A 16,979-nucleotide genomic window follows, 5' to 3' on the forward strand; every position below is an offset into this window, starting at 1 on the left:
TATGATAATCAAGAAGTGAATTACAATTGCGCTCAACGCTTGCTATCAACCATATCGTTGCCAGTACACATGAGTAAAGATGCGAATTAAATATTATGTTCAGTGAATGTCAACAATGAACGGCATTTTATCATTTGTAATGTCATCGGCAGAAACGCAAACAATGAAAGCGCTTCGATTTAAGTAATTTTTTTAAAATATTAAACTTGAAAAAAATATTTAAAAAATGATCAGATCCTACGTTTTTAAGCATGTTCTTTCAGAAAAAAAATACTTTTAAAATTTTGGAAATGACCCCATAATTTACCAGTGTTAAAGGAGCGCGTATCGAATCCTTTGCATGCGACAGAAAACCGTTTTCCCTTTCTCAAGTAAAATAACAATTACGTGACTTACGTTAGTCTGGCCATAAGGTACAGAATTTTAAAAGCATCATTTAAAGATGGTTTAAAAAAAAAATAAGTTGAATTTTGACCTCTTGAATTCAAATTATGTTTTTCGCAATCACGTGTGTGTGTGTAGGCTTGTGTGTTTATGTGTGCGGGGAGGGGGTATGTGTGTTTGTGTGTAGAGGGTATGTGTATTTGTGCGTACGCATGTGTGTTTGTGTCTGTGTACAGGTATGAGTGTGTGGGTAGTTGTGTGTATGAGTGTTTGTGCGGGGGTAATGTGTATGTGTGTGTAGGCATATGTGTTTGTGTCTGTGGGCTGGCATGAGTGTATAGGTAGTTGTTTGTGTATGTGTAGGTGTCTGCATGTGTGTGTATGTGTTTGTGTATGCGTGTGTATGTGTTTGTGTGGGTGTGTGTACGTGCGTGTATGCATGCGTGTAAGTGTAGGATATTGACGCAACCTCGAGACGGTTTTCGCAAGAGGATTAGCATCGTGAGGAGCCGGTCGACGGTGATGCTGCAGAGGGTGCTGGTGGAAAAATAAAATCATAGGACATCATAACAGTCAAATGAAAGCAATAAGCAATCGTGATTGCTCAAAAAAAAAATGCATTTAACAGTTTCCTTATCCAAAAGCACACAATAGCGTAGAGAACTAGAAAAAAATCTGTAACAGTTTGAAACTCACAAAGACGAGTCAGCGTTTATCAGATTTCTTCAAAGATACTTGTTTTCAAAAAAACGAAGAACAGCAAAAAAATAAAATAAAAATACATCACTTCGGGGTCTTGACAGATCTTTTAAATTTACAAATTCACGCAAATGACAAAAGTCGAATAATGGAACTAATTACAGATGCAGCTTAAAAGTAATTACTTAATAAGATAAATTAGCTTTACATTTTTATCTCGTAAACTAAAATGTGCGAATACAGTACGTAGAAGAAAGAATACATCTGACACACGGCATATTTTCACCGCCATGACAGACAACCGATGTTCGAAACATCTTTTTTGAGTGGTTGCAATTTCGATGACGCGATAGCGAAAATAAGCGAGAATTTCATTTGTTTCGCTCAATTAGCGAATTATGAAACCTTCAGATAAATGACACATTTTTATCCGATTCCACTTTCGCAGCATTCACTCTAAATTTTAATTAGCATCGGACGCTGCCAACGTTCTTCAAACAAAAATCTTCAAATCCGTTTGTATATTTTTCTAAAAACCAATTTCGCCCGCATATTTCGCTCTCGCTAAAGGAGAAGAAAAAAAAAAGGATAGAAATTACTTTCTTTCAAGGAGAAATCTTAATTAGCGCTGCCACCATTCGGAAAGGAACTTTGAGTCGAAAAATTATTTTTCGGAGGTTTCTCTCTAATCAAGCGCTTTAGTATTACCCAATCAGACGATTAAGATGGCGCGTATGTCTCACGGAAAAACTTTTTAAATTCTTTCTGATTTCGGATTTGGCAACGGGTCCAAGTGCTGCCGCGCTTTCAAGGTAGCTGCTTTTAAATTGGGATTAAAATGTATTACGTTGAGGTTTTCGAGAAATATTCGTAAAATTGCTTCGCCTAATTTTCGCTTTCTTTACCTTTAAAAGCTGACGCGTTTATATAAATACAAACTTGTACGTCAGCATTTTTTTTACCCAATAAGTTGTTTGAATGCACTGCGCGGGAATTTGCTCTCTCACGACCCCATTTTATATTTTTTCTCTACAACAAAAGACGAATAGGAAATGGTTTAAAGATCAAAAGCTGATATTGATTTAGGGTTTATGAGAGTCGATTTCTGTATTTGTAACTGTTTCACTCATATTTTAATTGTTTTGTTGACAAAAAGTCGAAGAAACACTCCTAAAGTTATAATACAGTTATTCAAAAAAGGGAAATGATATTGATTTTAATTGAAACCTATTCTGCCATTTAAGCTAATTTTGAGCCACAGCAAAATGGGATGAAAAATAAATTATCTTAACAAACGTTAATACTTTAATGCAGAAAAACAAAATTTCTAAATGTTCAAATACTCTCCCTTTGAAAATGAAAAATGATCAAATAAGCTCTGAGATACAATGTGATTGAAGTAAATGCGATTGAAGCTCTCAAGAAAATACAGCTTATAGCTACTTCAAGGCTGCAATGAACAATGGAGCCTCTTCATCGGTGTAAAAAACTAACCACACAACAAGAAAATCATGAGAGAACTGTTCTCTAATAAATTTTAATCAAGTTGATTGGAAATAAAAAGGATTTTTTTTAACCACTTACGTTATAGATTTTCTATTGGGAAAAAAATATTAAACAAACTTAAGACTTGGCCTTAGACTTGGAAGAATAAATTTTGTTTTCTTATTAAAATTTAGTCACGATTTTCTAGAAATGAAAACGTAAATTTAATTTTAAATGCAGTTTTCTCACTTAAAAACATATATATTGTGTAACTGGTAACTATATATATATATATATATATATATATATATATATATATATATATATATAATCGACTAACAATTTAGTATCGCATTTTGTACGCTGAAGGTTAATACAAAATTTATTTTACTAAGTGCAAAAACGACACATACTTTTTTTTTTTTTTTTACAGCCTTTTGAAGTTTAACGAAGGAATTTATTGTTACATTTTCTTTCTTCCTCCAAATTAGGAAATTATCCAGTTGGAGCAGAGCTTTTTTGTATAAAAGTTTATTGGCATTTTACAGAATAAAAATCGTTATAAAATTAAATTATACTGAATTTTTTTTCAAAAAAACTTTGAATTTGCCTAGATAGTTAGTCAATTAAGTCCTGAACCGAGTTTTTCAAAAAAAGTAATACATCTTTAAAAAAAATAAAGATGAAAGTAAAATTCCTCTTACATAATTAATTCTATTTTGCTAGGTAATGATACACACTCATAGCACTCAGACCACACCGTCATGCGAAACGTTTCTTCCTGATTCGATGATATCGATTGTCGGCCATCGATTCATCGATTCAACTCGAGTCTCGCTAGATATACTAAGACGAAGATTAGAAACAAATTGCTTTTTCGCAGCGAAAGCCTCGCCATCATTTCGCGTGGGATTTCTTCTTCTAGTTTGCATGCTTTTTATGCGCATATTTATTTAAATTTGAGGTTGTGGTTGCAGCGAGTGTTTCTTCCGTATATGAATCAAAAATAAACAAATAAAGGAAAAACATTTAAATAAGCATTTTTTCATACATTTTCGCCTCACGGGGTAAAGAATTGAAAATTAAAACTATCCTCCTCGTTGCTTTGTTATTTATGAAGTTGAATCGATCCACTGTATTTTCATACAGTAAACAACACTTTGAATGCGAAAAAAACGAGCATTCGCTTTCTTGCGTAATAAAAATTTAGCCATTTTTCTACGCGTGCGTGGGAAAAAAGAACAAGAATCGGAAATTTCTTTCTAACAAAATTTAGCATGATTCTTATAATTTTAGTTGTTTCTCTTTTTTAAATGTTTTTAAATGCATTCGTTTTCGTCCAGTGGCGCAGCGAAGGGGGGGGGGGGTGAAAACACCCCCCAGAGCCATTGATTTTAACATAAATGCAAATTCTAATACAGTAGTTTATGTATATAAAAGGGCTGTTTTGATTTAAAAAAAAAAACCTTCCGAAGGTATTTTTGATCAAAAAATCCCTTTTTGATCATAAAACCACCTTCAAAAGATATTTTTTATCCAAAACCCCTCCAGGAGGTATTTCTGGCTGCGCTAGTGCTTCGTCCCTTCTACTAACTAGGGTCTGTTAAAAGTTTGGACTGGACTTTTTCTTCATGAACTATTTGTCTTACTTTATTTTTTTATGAAAATGGAATTAATTTTGAAAATCTATTGATTTTGTGATAATTAGCGTTGTTCATGAAGTAGAGTAATTACAGAAACTTGATCGTTTCTTTTTTGTGTTAATGTAGTTTTTAGAATGAATAAAATAGTTTTAGAATCACAATGATTATAATTTTTTATTCCCAATTTTATCTAATATAGCGGTTGATATTTTAGTAAACAGTCTTTGCGACTTCAAATCTTGTACAGGCCCGTTATTAGATCGTGAGTTTTATGAGGATCTGTTTCTTCGATTCAGAATTTCATGAAAGATGAATTTTAGCAATCACGAATTTTGTGAAGAGCCCGTTTTGGAACGCAAGAAGTGTTGAAACAGGTCTGCACAATAACGTTTAAAAATAAAACAAAAAAAGGTCAAATGCCGTGCAAAAAGCGCATTAAAAACGTATATTTCATTTAATTAACAATGGGGTCGTTTCCAAAATTTTAAAAGTATGTTTTTTCTGAAAGAGCATGCTTAAAAACATAGTATATGGCCATTTTTTAAATAATTTATTTAAGTTTAATATTTAAAAAAATACTAAAATCGGTGCGCTTTTATTGTTTACAATAAAAGTATTTTCTGGGTCCATTTTTTTTTTTTTTTTTTTTTTTTGTTCATTCTATCCATTTCAATGACTAAAAGTAGTACTTTTGACTGAAGGAAACCACCCCATTTCGTTCCTCTAGTAACTGCTCGACAGACTTTGATATTGGACAAAAGGTCGAGAAACGATAAAATTGCTTGCTGTTGAACACCCTGCCAAAAGAAGAAATCATACCAGAGTAGGTAGACACGCAAACAAGCGCTGTGATCTAAAATGGCAGCCGCGTTGGCTTATAGGTAGGCTTGCCAGATTTCTGAAATGTTCAACCGGGACACCAGTATCTCCCCCCAGCGTGGCGAGTATTCAAAAGGGTACACATAGATACACACCATTGGCTAGTTTTAAGAGTGTTTCAGAGGGTAGTTCATTCTCAATGCTTTGAATAAATGGTTTACTAGTTATGAGCCTAAACCAGGAGTAATTATAAATGACACAAAAGCTTAAACATTTTATTTCTTCCATGTTAATATTTTAAAGTTATTTCAGTGAGAAGAAACACATTGAATGAGGGATAAAAATTTTAACAATATTTACATGCAAGTTTCATTTGCTAGCCTTTTTTAAAAATTTTGTTGTAAAAATCCTCACCAGCTAAACCGATATTACTTTTACAAGTCAATGTTTCAAATGACAAAGTAATTAAAATACTCCTAAGTTAAATAATCCTTCCCGGAGTTTTATTTATTTATTTATTTGTTCATCCTTAATGTAATTTACCTTTTTCCCCCGGACGTGAAGTAAACCGGCCGGGACGCCGGGATTTTGTTTGAAAACCGGGTCCGTCCTGGTTAAACCGGAACATCTGGCAAGCCTACTTATAGGGACTCGAGATTTACTCTATAGACTGAAGGTTGGACAAACTCATGCATCTTCTCTGCAAAATATTTTAAGAGAAACCTCTTTTAAATTTGGCTTCATATTTCAGGGTCTTGGAAGGGGTGAAAAAAAGTAATTCTGGTACAACATCAAGGGAAGAGGACATCTACTGTTTAGTAATAAAAGATTTGATCCAACGACTACTTGACAGTTTCTTTTAGCACAAGTACTGCAAGAAGAAAAAGATATTGAGTGCTAATAAAAAAAACTAAAAGTTATGCTCTTACATATAAATTTATAATTTTTATTTGCCAAATAGGATGGTACACTGTTAAAAATTCAGGAAGATTTTCTGGTAATTGTTACTGTAAAATGGCGGACAACGCATCGCTGATTTTTGCGGTAATTTATACTGGAAAAATATGCGATCCCAGTTCCAATTGGTTGCTGTGGCCTACCGAGGAAGCCAAAAAAATTTACAGTAACATTTGATTTTTACGGTAATAGTTACTGGCAACATGGATGCCAGTAACAATTACCGTAAATTTTCCGGAAAATTTTTAATAATGTAGCATACCATTCTGAGCTCATACCTCTGAGCAATTTTTTTTTTCAATTAACGCAATAGTTGATTTTGCTTTCCCAGACAATAATCAGAATAAAAATTAAAACTGAAAATGGCATATTTTAGGCTAGGTTGCTTACTGTGATTAGAATTGAAGATTTTCATGAAGAAAAACGAAGCTAAACGAAATTACACATTACTCTGATGCATTAAAAGGTTAGGAAAATTAACAAGAAGCTTGTAATTTTGTCGCAGAAGCCAGCAGTAAATTTCAATCAATTCCGCTAATTATAATTATAAACTACACATGCATATATAGATGAAGATAATTAGGAAGAAGCGAAATTTCGTTGAGCGTTGACACACCTTCAAGCAAATGACTCGTTCATTTAGTAAAAAGGGAACATCATCAATTGGGATAAGGTATTGCCTTTAATTTATTTAATTGTGAAATTTTTTCTGTACAGCCCGTACGTATTCTGAATTGAATAAATTATTTAATGAAATAATGTTAGGTGCCAATCAGCTTAAGAAAGTTAAAAAAAGTAGTTTAGAAAGTTTCATACTCAACGAATACGTTAAATTTTAAAAAAGCTATCTATAGTTACAGATATACGAAAATATTCGAGTGTAAAATACACATCTGAAATTAATGAAAACTTTTTACTGTATTATGCCTGTGAAATCCTTAAAATCTATAAAACTATTTTCATTCTCTCTTTTCTTATACTGGAAAAGGGATCATGTGCATTCTTAGTGCATATATGTCAGGAAACGCGGAATTAATTTAAGTGTGTGGGTGAAAAGATAATAACTTATAATCTGTACTTTTTGCAGAAGCAATTCTTCTCTATCCTTAAAAGTTAAAACGAATCGATTTAACAGTGACAGCAGAGTAAAAAAACTTTTGACAGAATCAGTGCCAAGTCCCTTTGCTAATCCATTATCCACCAATTACAAAAAAAAATGGAATTAGTTCAATCATACTTTTGGATGAGATGTTGAAACGAAAAAAAATATCTACTCAACGCTTTTTTACCTTTCTACCTTCAACAAGGTCCCCCCGCTTCCCCCCCCCCCCTTCACTACACATACGTTAGCAGAATCTTATGAAGTACAGAGGGTGGCCATATTATTATACTTAAATAAACTTTTCTGCACTTTTATTGTTTTTTCCTGTTGTTACATAGTTTTATTATTTGAACATATGTTAAAATTTATTTAAAATATGAATTAAACATATTAAACGTAAAGTACCTTCTAATCGATAGTATAAATATGTAAAAAAGTGATTATTTAATATTTAGTAACTCCGCCTTTTGCTGCTATCACAGCTTGGATGCGGCGTAGCATGCTTTCAATGCGTGATCTGGTTACTTGAGTTGCCTAGTATTATACATAAAATCGTTATCTTTTTCCAAAAATTACACTGACAAGAAGCTTGTGACTTGATTTTTTAACGAACACTGACACTGACGTAAATCACATTTAAAATATTAAAAATAAACAAAAAGTAAAGTGATACCAGAATAAACTTTAAACTTTCAAATAAACTGTAAAATGTATTCAAATAATAAAACTATATAAAAACAAAAAAAATACAGAAAAGTGATGAGTATAATAATTTGGCCACCCTTTGTAAATTATTTAACAAGCCCTCCTCTTTTAAAAGCAGACGAAGATAACAAACTCGGTAATGGTCAATTAGTTTAGTTCACATTTATTGGTACTAGATATATCTACGACAACTAAGACCTCTAGTCAGATGTGAGTCACTTTTATTCATTTACTAAAAAGATATATCCGAACGTCGAGAACTTTATATCAGAAATTTTAAAATTTAAGTGTATGAGATAGTTTTCGAACACTAAATGCTGCATATTTTGTTTGAAATCACAGTTAGTTTACTATTTAGAATAATTAAAATTGATACATTATTGAGCGCATAAAGATATAAAAACTGAATGAAACAATGATTCGTAAAGAACACCTTTCGCAATTTTTAAAAATTAGATGTGCTTTATCATCTAAAACAGTAAAATAATTTAATCTGTTTAATCTCCTTTAAAAATTTAAAATTGCCATGCGTTCAGCTTAAACCAAAATGTACCAAATAAAACTGCAGTGTAAGTTATAAATAATGTCATAAGAGCAGTCCACCTCCTATGAATTTAAATGGATTTCTAAATAACACGATAACACGCAATTTAAATAATCATACTGTTGAATTGCGATGGCTATGCTGCTGCATTTTAACCCATTCCTTGGAAAGTTACGGCGGGATTCGAAGCTTACTTTTTTAATAGCACAAAACGTAACTACAAGGGGTAAAATTAATGTCCCTAGGGACTAATTTCTTACAAATTTAGATGCCGATAGCGAGATCAGTATAATGATTTAAGTGATAATCCTTTTTGAGTTATGGTATGGGCAAAAAGAAATGGGTACTTCAGTATTATTCCATCAAGCAAGAGTGTCTTGTCAAATGCTCTCTTCAAATTTACGCCTATCTCCTATTATTGCACATTGTTCGAACAATAGTACTTTTTACTTTGATGCGCCTCTTCATCGAATGCAAATACAACCACATCGAATGCAAACATTTTTGCCGCAAAAAAAAAAAAAAAAAGAATTTGCTCTTTTTTTACTATAGTTTTATTACCCAGGTAGTACACTTCGTTTCATACATGTTTAACGCAATTTTTTCTTTCTTTTTCAAAGTCCTTACTAATCGCGGGTCAAAAAAGGTTGAAAAACGCTAATCTAATATGTAAAATTTTACATACACACAAAAGAAGAAAATGAGTAAAGCTCCTTGTGAGCTCTTATGGAAATTAAGATTTGCTCTCGTGCAAAAAAGAAAATTAAAAAAAAAGCTACAAGGATAATAAACTTCAGCAGTTACGAACCTAAGTTGCAGGTTCTAAACTTGGCAGAAATTTCATTTGGCATCTATTATTGACTCATCATTTCATCATTTAGTGACAAATTAATTAATTAATTTATTATTTTCAATCTTTGCTGTTGGAGCACAAATACGTAACTTTTGACAATTTATTTTTATTTCAACTTCTATTATTAGCACAATAGTATCAAATATATTCATTGACTAACTTTTTTCGTTCACATCTTTTCTAGTTGCCATTTCTACAGTACTTCATTGCTGCTGCAAGCAATAAATTGACAAAATCTTTTTTTTCCCGTCTACTTTTAGCATTTGATGACATTTACTTATTTTGGCAAAAATGTTCATTGATAGCTCTATGGAGTAATTCTGAAGCACTTAAAAGTAATTAAATGGACTTACCGAGATCTCCGGGTGGTGGGATCTTTCATCACCATCACTTCTGTGATTTCTCCGAATTTACTAAAATACTCCCTAAGACCCTCTGAAAACAGAAAGAAAAACTGAATTAGGATAAAAACATAGATTTTATAAACATTAAATGATTTTATCAATTTTATTCAAAATATCATGGATCACATGGCGGAAATGCCTTAAAAAACTTTCGGAATGCCGTTCCAGAACTGCTTTTTGGAAAAGTGCTCTTATAATCGTTTGTTGTAGCACTATAACAACAATTGATGCATTGTGAAGCAAATGAATGTAAGTGGATATTTTCAAGTTTCGGGGTAAACGAGTTTAAAGTTCTTGTCCTAAATAGGATTTCAGTGAATTTTTTTTTTTAAATCACGCTGTATAGCAGCTCCTACCACGGCTACTAGTAGTATATCTTACCCCAAAACAGAGGAGAGGCTCCCCTACCATTTGAACTGGTTATCCCCAAATTTTAAATTTTGGCACATCATTCTGCTTCTCCTTGCCTCAACTCGCTCACTCCTTTTAAAAACGTCACACCTGCCATAAACGAGTAGCATATCTCTGCAAGACCAGCATTTCTATAACTTAATATTTCGCCGTTAGAGAGCAAAAGTGTCGTATTTGCATTTTCAAGTATTTTCGGAATATTCTTTTCCAGGAAGTCACATCTTGAATTGTGCTTGATCCATTAGGCACGAAACATCAGAGTCGTTTAGTGAAAGATAGTATCATTTATTTCACGAAACAGTATTGCACACAAAAAAAGAGCATTTTTCATTCTTATTTTGTAATTAACATTGCATTTATGTCAGTATTGTAAGATGAACAATCATGTAGCAATAACGACATATTTTGAGACATTTCAAGCATTATTTTTGAAATTTGGTGCAATAACGTCATAAATGAAACGCAACTTTTTAAAACTTGCACTTTTTACCCTTAATCTTCTTGAAACAGAGAAAAAAACATAATATTTTATTGGAAAAGACATTATGCACGAAAAATAGTTCAATCAGAGGCTTTATATATTTTTTTCTTCATGATATCTTACTTTTAAACTATAAAATCACTTTCCCGAAAAATCACTTTTTTTTTCTTTTGCTTATTGCTTTCATTTGACTGTTTTGATGTGCTATCATTTTATTTTCCCACCAGCACCCTCTGCAGCATCACCGTCGACCGGCTCCTCACGATGCTGCTCCTATAGCGAAAGCCATCTCCTGGTTGCGTCAATACCCTACACTTACACGCATACATACACGCACGTACAAACAAACACATACACACACATACTTACACCTACACACATATACACACAAACACACACACGCATACATACAGACACCTACACATACACACACCTACACACCAACTACCCACGCACTCATCACACTCATGCCTGCACACAGACACAAACACATATGCCTACACTCACATACACATTCCCCACCACACACAAACACTCATACACACAACTACCCACACACCCATATCTGCACACAGACACAAACACACATGCCTACATACACACACACTCGTGATTGCGAAAAACATAATTTGAATTCAAGAGGTCAAAATTCAAATTATTATTTTTTTTTTTTTTTTTTTTTTGAGATATGACGTTGTTGAAAGGAGTGAGCTAAATGTGTTTGCAAAAGATCACGAGAGGCCAATTTTAAGCACATTACTATTTAAAGCCGCAGTCCAAAAAGGAATATTTAAAAGAGTTTCCATTTTTTTTTTTTTTTTAAATAAAGAAACGAAACGAGAGCTGTCCGTCTGAACTTAGCGCTGGATGTGATGTAAAATAGCATAAAACGCCTGGAACTCATCAGAGAGAAAGTGTTCAGTTCATGCGATTCCTCAAGCTCTCGTGGCATACGTAGTTAAGCGAGTTTGTCTAAATACCAATTTTTTCTTTACATTCCGTTTTTAAACATAGCAATTAATCATGCTATCTGGAAAACGCAAATACGAAGACCAGAGTAGGAGATTCAAAGCAGTGTGGGAAGAAAAAAGCATTGTTGGAGAAGAACAAGAAACCAGAAAGTAACTTTTATGACAAGCCACATTCTCAATTGCAGATCAAGACCAGTTAGTTGTCTTTAGCTACATTAGAGATCAAATTACTTCCTCTTAGCTAACCATTTCGAACTGGTTGAAAATTAAGAAGAGATGAAATATTGCCCTTGAAAGCAAGACTTAATAAAGAAACCAATGCTATTCTTCATGAAATAGCCAGATGTAAGCACGGAGGCAGGATTTGTTACAGCATTCTATTTTAACTGAGGCCGGATTTAAAATGGCATTCTATTTTAACAATAGCAATTTTGCTCAGGCTCAGCACCCCTACACAGAAGGAGCACTCATAAAATGATACATTGCTAATCCTTGTTACAGATTCGCAAACTTTAAAAAAATGCTGATTGGTTAAAAAAGTAAAATTCTACATCTAAATACACTAGCCAAAGACACTTACCATACGGCGACTTTTCTGAGCGGCCGGAAAAAGGCATGTGCATTGTGCACGTAGGGATGACTGTCCAGTGAATGAACAGTTCATGATGTTTAAAATAAAATGAAAAATAAAACAGGTTTCAAAAGTTTTTTCCTAGATAAATCGTTGAATTTAAGATAGTACAATGCAGTATTGTTAAATTTAGAGTAACACGTTCTAAAAATGTAAAATTAAATTATAAAAATAGAATCAACTGATTTTAATCAATGATTTTGTTAAAAAAAATCCCTTGATTCAAATCAGTTGATTTAAATCAGCGATTTTTTTTTAAAATCACTTGATTTAAATCATGATTTAAACCAATGAACCCTGATTTTTAAAACAGTCAAAATTTTAAAGCAACAACAAAAATATCTTAAAAAAATAATTAGTTTTGAAATACTACGCACGAAAAGAGCAAACATCCGGCCAAAGTAAAAACTAATACATTGATTTTTTTATTCAATTTGATATGTATTGAGTTGAAGATAATGAGAAAGTTAAATGACCCAGAGCAAAAAGTAATGGCGCATAAACCATCGAAGAAATAGATAAAATTGAATTTATTCATGCCAAGTGACATATATGAAAAAGAAAACTTACCAGGTGCAGTTTGCCAGCTCAATCCTCCAACGAACATTTTTCTGAAATATTAAAAGAAGAAAATAACATTAGTATCAAAAAACAACTTATAAAATAAAGAAATAAATAAGACTCTTTTTTTTCTATTTAAAAAAAATCCTAAACTCTCCTCTTAATGCTAAAGATTACGATGCCAATCAACGTTGGTATAATCGATGAAAAGAAACAAAAGTTGAAAAACTAAAGAAGTTTTTGGGAGCTTACAATCTTAAGTGGCAGCAGAGAAAAAAACTAAAAAAAAAAGACAGCCAGGGGAATAATGAAAGGGAAAGAATGGAGGCTTGATTTAGATAAATTGGAACTTCCAAACAAGCGACTACTCTATTAATAAATACAGCTCCGTTGTCTGCAACTTTGAATGCGATTTAAAAAAAAAACTGCATGCAAAAATGATTAATTTTATACAGCGTTCACGCAGCTGTTGTTTATTCGGTAGAAGTTATAAAATAGTTCATAAACGCGTGCCCCACGAAAAAGCAACTGTGAAAATGACTGCTTTAATATCACTTAAAAATCGGATATTAAATTCCAGAAAAATCTAAATTGAGTTGCATTAAGAACCATTTATTCAATTCCATAGAAATGGTACACAAAATCGCAATGTTTAAGAGGCAGATTTTATTAAATTTAGGCAGGTCATTTGGGCATAAACTTTGATGAAACTTCTATGGGAGTTTCTTTTTAATTACTTTAGAAAACACACATATTTTTCAGCCAAAATATCTTTTGCGGCATATAAAAATTTCTGAAGTGCAACCTGACTAAGTATTTTTCTCAAATCTACGATATTATATTTTCGATTAAATTTGTACCTTGAGCATAAACTAAAGTAACCTCAAATGATGTTAATATGTCTTTTAGTAACTAAATTGATTCATTTCGTAAATTTTATGGCTGACCTTCATGCCATTCAATATCTGAGAGAACTGGTGAATGTTTTTCGTACTGTAGCCAATCCACCTTCCCAGTAGCTGAAAACCTCTGGTCTATAACCTCATATTGTTAATTCTGTCGTGTGCAGGTAAACGGCAGTATTTGCAGAAATGAGTTTACGAGATATATTAATAAATGTGTGGAGGATTCAATACTAATAGGAAAATGGTGGAATTAGACTTTTTTTCAGCGGAAACCAAACAAACAAGCTTGTACAATAAAGATAACGTACAGTAGATGACAAAAATGCAAAAAAAAAAAAAAAAAGAAAGAAAGAAAAAGAAAAATTTGCAGTAACAGCCCTTTACCTGCACACGGCAGTTGGCGACAGGTTTAACCGACAAGTACATTCAATCAATAGATCAGTTAAATTTTATATAGAAACAATAAGCTGAAATATGCTCTCACAAATAGCACATTTCCTTACTTAGATGATACACTTACTTCAGTCAAAAATTCAGTAGAAAGCGAGGAAAAAAATATTTTTTATTCTATTTATGTTATTTTTTATTTTCGGTGTAGCTTATTTTTTGTTTTGCAAAAATCCATCAAAACATCATTTGAAAGTCATTAAATGAATTATTTATTCAACGATGCAAATGTTGTAATTTTAGTTGACATTAGAAGGAGTATCCACACGTGCATATCTTTTACGTATATATTTTAGAATGATCGGAAACCACATACCACATGTCGAATCTCAGTCATTAATAGAAGAGATTTTGTCGAATGGTGTATTGTCAAATAGACATTTGGACAAAACAGGAAAATCAACAACACTGCTTTAAGATGAGACAATCTGGTAAAAATTAAACAAACAGTACTCAAGAAGATTCTCAAATATATCGTGGAATTATTGCTTCAATCATGTAGATAACTACAAATCAGCTTTTGTCACGAAAAACTCAACAAAGCAAGGATTTTTGAAAAAAGCGAAGACATGATTTAAATTTTATTAAGCTAATATTGCTAAATTTTATTTAATTGGCAGCATTTATATCTTATTTTGAACAAGATTTCGATGAAAAGGGAACATACCATTTTTCCCAACTTCACAGTTACCTACTTGCAGTACACTGTCCAAGGTATGAACGGCGAACATGAATGGGGCTCAATATGTGCTTGGGCTTTGGGGATTATAAATCTGGCCCATCTTTCTATATCATTTAATTTTGCATCACATATTTATAAAACATTTTTAATTGATCAAAATCATAAACGAACTTGGATTGCTTCGCAAGAAAGTATGAAGAATTTTGATCACATATTTATGAGTTTTATTTTCTCATTATTTTTAAGTATCTATTACAATTTGAAGGCCAGGGGCAATAAAGTAGTTCCTTTTTTCTAAATCGTCCATTAAGAGGTTAGGTGCCATTCATTAATTACGTAAGTATGGTTTTGGCAATTTTTGACACCCCCTCCCCCATGTAAGGGTACGTAAGATTTTTCAAACCCTTCCCCCTTATTCTTATGTAACATTCGATTTCGTTTTTAAAAATTTAAAAAAAAAACGAATCTTATATCACTGGAATCGAAATTAAGTTCACTATAATAAATTAAATCTTTTTGTTCAAAGAAATACACTATTTACTAAAAAGTTGGAATCTATTCTGAATGTTTTTGCGACATTTTTTTTAATATACATGATGCGATATTAATTAAAAATGAAACATGCTATACATAGTGCGATTCTTTTATTACATTTTACACTAATCATTCTTTGCAAAACAGATAAAAAACAGCTTATTCTTATACGTTTTATACTTTCCAGACGCAAATGAAATATGATCCCTGTCAAACCACTTGACCGCGCGATTTCTTATGTAAAATATCAACTTTGAAAATATTATGTAAGAAGTGGTTTGACCCCACCCCCTCCCCAAAGTAAGGATAGTTAGAGATTTTTTCAACACCCCGCCCCTTTGGGACCCTTACGTAATTAATGAATGGCCCCTTACATATATGTATCTCAAAGCCAGTCCAAAACTTGCGATTTTCCGTTTATTAGTGCATTGTATGTAGAAGCCTCTTCCGCATTGAGCCATGTCAACGTAATTCTTTTTTAAAAAAAATCCTTTACAATTTTATACCAGGGTTAAAAGAGCGCGCGTCCCATCCTTTGCATGCGCCAGCAAAGTTTTTCCTCCCGCCTGTATAATTATCAAAATGTGACTTACGTCCTTCTGGCTCTGAGATACACTTGAAACGGCGTATATTAATGATAAAACATTAATAAACAATAACTATATGATAAAAGCAAAATTAATTTTTCAACACATTTCTGTGTTACTGTTTTAATGTCATTAATAATAATTTTTGTGCTAACTTTTGAGTTAGTTTGATAATTAAAGACTTAACTCAGAAAGAGCGCGAACTCCTTTTTTTTTTTTTGATGCAAGGATACGCCAGTCCTTCTTTTCTTGTCTTTGATTTTAACGTGCATAATTTTTAACAGTATTAAAGAAAAACAATTCCATAAGATCTAAAGTCAAATTATAATAGTTAAATTAGAGTAATTATTAAAATTATTCCATAGTTTTCCTCACTTCTATTTATTCAAGGAGCAAAAGCAAATACTAGCAAAAAAAAAAGAATAAGTTTTATCACACGATATTCATTTTCGCATTTCATTAGAAAAATAGCTAATGATGAAAGAAATGAAATTGCTTTTCATTTTTTTCATTTTCATATCAGCTTGAGATATTTCACAGGAAGTTTTATCATCAAGAACTTCTTAACGGGAAGTATCAGCCAGCAAAAATGAAGTAATTGAGCTTAAAACGGCAGCTGAATATTAGGTATAATAGAGTTTCTTAACTAATGCATTAGGTATTAAAATTTTAAAATATAGTTACAAAAATTGTAAATTGCATAAAACTGAAAGTAATTGCTTGTACTGCATTTAAGAATTGAACTTTTCCACCTAAACGGAATAAATTTTGCATGGCTTCGCATAGCAAAATCAATTTCCTCCAAAAAATCTCTGATACTAATATGTTCTTCTATGCGTTTGCAGCCTTTTAATACAGGTAACTTTTAAATTTTAAATTATAAGTTTGACTTCGCTTTCTTTTTCCTTATTGAAAGTTTAACATAAAGTAAAGATCTTTGCAAATGACTCCACTTTTTTTAGTACGGAGAAAAAAGGACAAAAAATTGAAATACATTTACAATCAGTGTTTTAAATTAATAGATAATGAGTCGAATTTTCCATACAATTTACAAAAAATAATTACTAAAATTATAATTTCATAAAATTTTCATGAAAGTCCAGCAAAAGGCAAATGCAATACTTGACAAAATAAATAAATAAATAAAATCGATAAATTTTTTTGGCAAGATGGG

At 32.0% G+C, this 16,979-nt stretch overlaps 1 protein-coding gene across 1 annotated transcript in view; it reads right to left on the reverse strand.

The window, feature by feature from the left end:
* Positions 1-16,979, reverse strand: part of LOC129221376 (RNA-binding protein Musashi homolog Rbp6-like) — a 640,262-nt gene that overhangs the window by 590,703 nt on the left and 32,580 nt on the right. Inside the window, exons 2-3 of the mRNA XM_054855847.1 lie at positions 12,660-12,700; positions 9,545-9,626 (exon numbers count right to left, since the gene is read on the reverse strand). Coding sequence (XP_054711822.1) covers positions 9,545-9,626; positions 12,660-12,700 — 123 coding nt within the window. The remainder of the gene's footprint in view (positions 1-9,544; positions 9,627-12,659; positions 12,701-16,979) is intronic.

Source organism: Uloborus diversus, chromosome 4 (assembly GCF_026930045.1).
Source record: "Uloborus diversus isolate 005 chromosome 4, Udiv.v.3.1, whole genome shotgun sequence".
NCBI classification, from domain to species: domain Eukaryota; kingdom Metazoa; phylum Arthropoda; class Arachnida; order Araneae; family Uloboridae; genus Uloborus; species Uloborus diversus.